Source organism: Nesoenas mayeri (genome assembly GCF_963082525.1).
Source record: "Nesoenas mayeri genome assembly, chromosome: 4".
Lineage (NCBI taxonomy): Eukaryota > Metazoa > Chordata > Aves > Columbiformes > Columbidae > Nesoenas > Nesoenas mayeri.
This window is the reverse complement of record NC_137540.1, coordinates 7,528,868-7,535,401: the sequence shown is the minus strand read 5'-3', so window position 1 is coordinate 7,535,401 and position 6,534 is coordinate 7,528,868. Positions and strand designations below refer to the sequence as shown.

Here is a 6,534-nt window from a genome sequence, read left to right as displayed (position 1 = left end):
TATATGAAAAGTCAATATTTTATACATAAAACTTAACTCTACAAAACCAAGTTACAAATCTAAAGTTAAAAATTAATACTCTCAGTCATAACGCCCCTCACCAGATTCTCCAATTAGCACAACTTCCCTCTACCAATATACAGAAGTGTGAAGCAGTAACACCAAGAACAAACACCCAGGACCTGGATCCTGCCGTGTGCAGTCAGGGAGTTTTGCTACTGCCTCACCTGACCCAGAACTGGACAAAGACAAGGGGCCATCAACAAAAGGGGAATGATTAAGCAGAAAATCCTTCTGTTTTCTCCTGTCCTTGTGAGGAAGTTCTGCCCCCATGAGAATCAGGAAGCACAGGCCAAAGTACCTTTCTGACAGCAGTAACGGTGCTTTGCTGTAAGAAAACATCAGTCTGTGCACAACAGTCTCACGTTTGGCACGAGTTATGCACAGAAAGCATGCACAATGTTTTTAAAGTACTAGAATTTGGTTTGTGTATGAGTACCCTCGACACAAAACTGTGAAACAGGTTCAGGACCATCTCAGTTCTATCAAACTGCTCAATAGTTTTAGAATATACTTCACTGTATTCTAATTTACAAATATTTTTACTTTCCATTCTACTTTATTCCTCTCAATTAATTATCCTGTTGAATAAATGGCACATGTTCACACAACACAGTTATTGCAGTGGTGTTTTTTTTTTCCATAATTCACCACAGTCTCCCTTAGACAACATTTCTACATTTTCACTGAATTTTCTTATCATCTAGTCTTGTAAAAAGCCCAAATCAACACGAATTTGTCATGTAAAGACACTGTCAAACACCAATCACTAACGTAAGGCTATGAATTGCTTCTCTTAACCTCTCCCCCAACTAAGCTTATTATTTACCAAAGCATTTAAGTATATGTCTGCACAGGAATTATTTTGCTGAATCAGACTCTAAGTTAATTCTAGGGAAAAGCTAGACAGGTGTAGGAAGAGCTCCCTCTTTTGTTTGATTTAATTAATTTCTGCAAAGAACTTTTTCCACCTATTTCTTCAGTTAACTACGAACAATATTAAATGCAGAGGCTAAAAATAAAACCAAAACCAAACAATCAACAAACCAAAACAAACAGAATATTTACTATGTATCTTTCTGCTCTGCCTGTTGAGCTATTGCTGTCTCTTGCACTTTTAGCAATGCCACGTTCACCACTTCTAACACACTCATCAAACCAAGGTTTTCCAAACAAAAAAGCCCTGGGTTTTTGTGTTATCTGCCAGCACCCCCGTGCACACACCCCGGCAGCAGCTGCTCCCCGGTTTGTCCGTGGGCGCGTTTGCAAAAGGCGCTCCCGGAACACGGGGCACCGTGACCCGCTGCGACCGGCGGCGCCTCTGCTGTTGAAACGGCCGCTCCGGGAACGGGGGAGGCGAGACGCCGCGTTTTGCGCCGCCTCCCCCGGCACCTGCGGGCGGGGAAAGGCTCTGCCGACCTCCCCGCTCCGCGCCGCCGCTGGTTCCGCTCCCTGTGACGGGCGGGCGGGGGCGGAGCCCGCGGGCCGATGGCGGCGGCGGGGCGGGCGGGGCGCTGCGGGAGCGGGTAGGCGGCGGGGCTCGGCGGGGCGCCGCTCGGCATGGCCCGCGCCCCGCTGGCGCTGCTGGCGCTGCTGGGCTGCGCCTGGCTGGGCCCGCGGCCGGCGCGCTGCCCGGAGGCGCCGCAGAGCCCCGACTGGCGGATGACGCTCAAGACCATCCGCAACGGCGTGCACAAGATCGACCGGTACCTCAACGCGGCTCTCGACTTCCTGGGCGGCGAGGACGGGCTGTGCCAGTACAAGTGCAGCGACGGTGAGTGAGGCGGGCGGGGGGCGCAGCAGTGCCCTGCGCCGCTCCCCTGCCGCCCCGCCGAGGGGTGAGGGGTGCCGAGCAGGTCGTGCTCCAGAAAAGGGGGTCTCCCCTGGCTTTCCAGGAGCCCCCCGACGCGGGACGTTCGCGTAGATGCTCAGGGTCTCTCTGGGCTGGATGGATTCACCCCCCAGCTCGCTGCGCTGGATTATTAAGTCAAGAGCTGAGTTTGGTGGTGACACCCTGACTGGCTCTACAAGAGCGGCCAGGACACCGTGGCATTTCCCCTCTCTGCTAAAATATGCACTTTTCAAATACGTTTTTTCTTCTCCATTAGTTCTAACCGTGGCCTCGGTTTGTTTCCGATACCGAAATGAGGTGAAGGGTCATTTCTCAAGTTAACTCCACCAACCTTCCTTCACTTGGGATGCAGAATGCCCCGTCTTGCTGCGCTAGTCAGTGTTCACGCAGATGTGACTTTAGTAGTCTGTACTAATTTAAATTTTATTGATGTTACAGTTGTAGAAATAAAACAGGATCTTTCATTCCAGTTAATTTTAAAGGTTAAGCTAAAAAACCAGAGCATTACTGTTGCTTGCATATAAAGCATAGAAGTATTAATGAACTTACTGTGAAGTACACTGTTCTTTAATGTAATCCTACGTAGTGCATATGTAACTGACTCATCAATTTTAGTAACTCAAGCTCTTCTTTAATTTGGGAAGCTAACATTAACACCTGCTCAGCTGTCTTGTCCTCCTTAAAAAAAAAGTGCTTAGTACACCTAAGTTGTAATTTGGAAATAATTGTCATTCAGGTGCCTGAATATATGTTTAAGTTAAAAATATCAGTGATACTGTCTTAAGCCCAACAAATATCAGTGGTGAGTTTTGACGGTCCTAAAATTCTGTGCAAAAATTCTATTCGAGGCATGATAAATCACCTTTTTCAGGATCAAAGCCCTTTCCTCGCTATGGATATAAACCTTCACCACCAAATGGTTGTGGATCCCCTCTATTTGGAGTCCAGGTAAGTAATTCCATTTGGAGGCTTCTTTGTGTGTCTTTCATATGTCAGATTTCTTTGATGTGGGTGGTTTTTTTCCCCTCCACCACTCTAAGGATGAGACAGCATCCACGTACGATGTCCCTGCTTTTTTCAGCTGCAGCACATGCTCTGGTAAAAACACACGGCAAATGTTAGTATTATAAGTGAACATAGCATAAACATTTTTATCATTGACATAAAATACTACAGGGATAAAATAGAATTATTATGATTAATTTCTCATTTTTTAACTATGTTTTGTTCTCACCATCTCAAAAGCGTTGAACATCCCCAACTGCAGCCCTGTGACTCTCACTGTCCTTACTGACACTAGAAAGAAAACATGGGCCAGCTCGTGTACTGGGTCTGGCTGAGATGGAGTTAATGTTCTTCCTGGCGCTGTGTTTGGGATTTTTGGCTAAAACTGTTAATGATTTTGGCTATAGCTGAACAGTGATCACCCAGCTTTGGGACTCTCTCCTTTTTCTGCACTCTGCCTGTCTGCCACCTCGGAGTGTAGGCTGGGACAAGAGTTTGGGAGGGGACATGGCTGGAGCAGCTGACCTGAACTGGCCCAAGGGATATTCCTCACTAGATCGTCATGCTCAGCAATAAAAGCCGGAGCAGGGGAAGAAGGTGCAGGGGGAATGTTGTGTGTTTTGCTTCTGAGGTGGCTGTTGCTCAGAGAACAGCTTGTGGGTGGGACATGGTGAATGACTGCTCTTGCACTGCTTATTTTGGGGCATCTTCCCCCTCTTTCACTCAGCTATTAAACTGTGTTTATCTTGACTCACAAGTTTTCTGTTGCTCTTCCTATTCTCTGTTCCATGGGGGGTGAGCGAGCAGCTCTGTGGGTGCTTGGCTGGTGGCCAGGGCCAAACCACCACAGCTTTCTAGAGGTGAACAGCAAAATAAATGAAAATAAGTGAGATAAGTGAATAACAGCTGCATTGATTGCATTAGTTTTTAATTTTTGCTGTCTTTCTGACCTGGAATACCAATGGAGGTGTGGGGGGATTTTCTTACAGTTTGACATCGGTATCCCTTTGATGACAAAGTGCTGCAATCACCACGACAGATGCTACGATACTTGTGGCAACGAAAAAAATGATTGTGATGAGCAGTTTCAGTCTTGCCTCTCCAAAATTTGCAGAGATGTGCAGAAAACACTTGGTATCTCAGAGAGTGTCCAGGGTAAGTGTGAAAAAGCACATCCACACCCCCCCCCCCCCTTTTTCTTTTTCAATTTTAACCAAGCTTATTAGGCAAAGCATCTTTGTGCAGCACAGTAATGCCACATTTTCATTAAGTTGATGCTATTGCTGAAAGATGCCTGGTTCTATGCCTCTGTGGTGCAGCCCAGACACTTGTACAGCAGAGCAATGACACAGTGTAGGAAAATAATCAGGGTTAAAGCTAACCTTGAGGGGAGGAATTATTGCTTCCCATTTAGAAGTATGAATATGGGAATACAACTAGATCAAAATGCATGTATAATTCTTGAATTTACTGTAGTATAAATGAATAATCACTGTTCTCCTGGGTGATTGTCTACTATGTGTGATTGATAGTAAACTGTATGGAAATACTGAAATAGTTTCCTTTTATAAAGTAAGATATTAGAATAACACATTGTGATAGTGGAAGTAGTTAATGCCATCCTTTAGTGAATAAATTTTAGGTTATTCAGTAACAGGCCACATAATACTCTTGGTTGCTGGTTTGTGTCTGATCAATGCATGATATAACCATACTTTTAAACTTGGACAACGTCACTTTTACAATAAGAGTAGACTGTTTTTAGAACAAGCCTATGTTTGAACTTCCTTAGTTCATTTAGGTGCAAAGAAGTCACCATGTTACTATTTAATGTTAGAACTGGTGAACATTTGCTCAGTTCTGTTGAGCTGCTATTAAAGATAGCAACCTCTGCACAAACTGCGATGCAAAAAGTGAGGCGGTAAAACAGCTTTTTCATCTTTCTAAGAGCAAATGATGTTTCAAATATTGATAATATTCCACATGCAATTAATTTTCTTTTTCCCTTTGGTTGGCATATGAAAAGTGTTTACTCACAACTTAAATGATGCTGTAATGGTCCAGTCTTTCATTTGACCATCTGTTTGCTCTGCCCAGAGAAGTTGGCTCCTTTCCTAAAGTCATTCTCACTTTGCCAGAGTAATTTCTGTTAGTTTCATATTCCATTCAAAGAGTGCTTTTAACTGAACTCCTCTTTGCCTGCAGCTTGTGAATCCACTGTTCAGCTGTTGTTCGATGCAGTTATACATTTAGGATGTAAACCATACCTGGACAGCCAGAGAGCTGCATGCATGTGTCGTTACGAGGATAAGACAGATCTCTGAAAGAAGATACCGAGATCTCATGGTGTAGAATAAACTCAAGGACTCAGCTGGAATGAAGCAAGTGGTTGGTTACAAAGCTTTTTGCTTTTCAGACAGTAATATATTAAACACTGACATGAATATACTAGTTTGAAAGTCACTATAATATTCTTCCTAATGTAAAAAAGAAACAAGTCTTCCTTCTCTTCGCCTTTACACCAGAAGCCTGGAAACTGAAATCAGTTTCTTTTGGTGTACATACGCTCAGGGTATGCTCCTATGAAACACTGGTGCCATTGGAAAGTTTATAAGAAAACTCCATAGTGGGGAAATTGGAGGCACAGAAGAATTGTATTGAATTCTCAGATGATTTTTACTATAGGTCAAATTTTAGGTTTGCTAGCAGTCAAAGCATTTGATAGATCCAAAGGAAGGAAAGGTTTATGTGTATTAATGTGGCATCTTAAATAGCCAACACTTTCATGCTTTTGGTACCTTTGCCTTCAGTTCTCCATGATATATCCTGCCCCCTGGGTTTGCTTTTGAAAGAACAAAAACAAACAAAGCCCCAAGCCCTTAGCAAGGGTATATATCTGCACTATGTATTTATACATGATTCTATATCAACCGTACTTCTGCAGTGCTTTCCAGATCAAATATATTGATCCTTCTAAGGCTTGACCACTAAAATGAGCAGTTTGCAACCTAAGGATGTATTTTTGATTTGAAAAAAAATGGTGGAATGTACTTGCTATGTTATTCTAAAAATGAATCAAATGTTTATTTTTCAAATAAAACATTTTGTGTTGTGTATTATAAGCATAGAAAGGATATATTGTTCAATTAAATAGATTTATATTTGTCTTGTGGCACAACTTGGTCACTGTATTCACCTTTGCTTTCATTTAGTCCACTCTGATGAAAAGTAAAAGAAAGTTTCACAGGTAGGGTCAGTTTGCCCAACAACCTTTTTTATTTAAAATGCCCCTTGTGAGGCTGACAGATAATTGAGCCTGTACTTCTGTCATTTGTTCCCTCTCTTGAGTTCTCCAGCTGAAATCACCCAATGTCCGAATGATTTGGGGTTTGTTCTCTGTACAGGAGAACTGAAAATTAAAATATTACATCTATGAACAGGGAGTGGAAACCATGCTAAAAGCCTAAAATTTAACAGACTCATGGACTATAATGTGATTTCTCTTACGGAAGTACTTTTATGTGTTTTTTCTTTACCAGTTGTTTGTGGTATTTTTGTTTTGTTTTTCACTAGAGCTTATTGTACATGACACTGAATCTAAGTGCCTCACAGAATAA

At 42.9% G+C, this 6,534-nt stretch overlaps 1 protein-coding gene across 1 annotated transcript; it reads left to right on the top strand.

The window, feature by feature from the left end:
• Positions 1 to 1,602: 1,602 nt before the first annotated feature.
• Positions 1,603 to 6,534, top strand: PLA2G12A (phospholipase A2 group XIIA). The gene is made up of 4 exons (XM_080343101.1): positions 1,603 to 1,834; positions 2,784 to 2,860; positions 3,907 to 4,072; positions 5,123 to 6,534. The coding sequence occupies exons 1-4, from the start codon at positions 1,621 to 1,623 to the stop codon at positions 5,239 to 5,241; spliced, it is 576 nt and encodes a 191-aa protein (XP_080199227.1). The 5' UTR covers positions 1,603 to 1,620; the 3' UTR covers positions 5,242 to 6,534.

What these genes read in the sequence shown, in the direction of transcription:
- PLA2G12A (XM_080343101.1), top strand. Translation starts at nt 1,621, where the DNA reads ATGGCCCGCGCCCCGCTGGCGCTGCTGGCGCTGCTGGGCTGCGCCTGG. An exon ending in CCCCTCTATTTGGAGTCCAG is followed by an intron (nt 2,861 to 3,906) that starts GTAAGTAATTCC and finishes ATTTTCTTACAG; the next exon opens with TTTGACATCGGTATCCCTTT. An exon ending in TATCTCAGAGAGTGTCCAGG is followed by an intron (nt 4,073 to 5,122) that starts GTAAGTGTGAAA and finishes CTTTGCCTGCAG; the next exon opens with CTTGTGAATCCACTGTTCAG.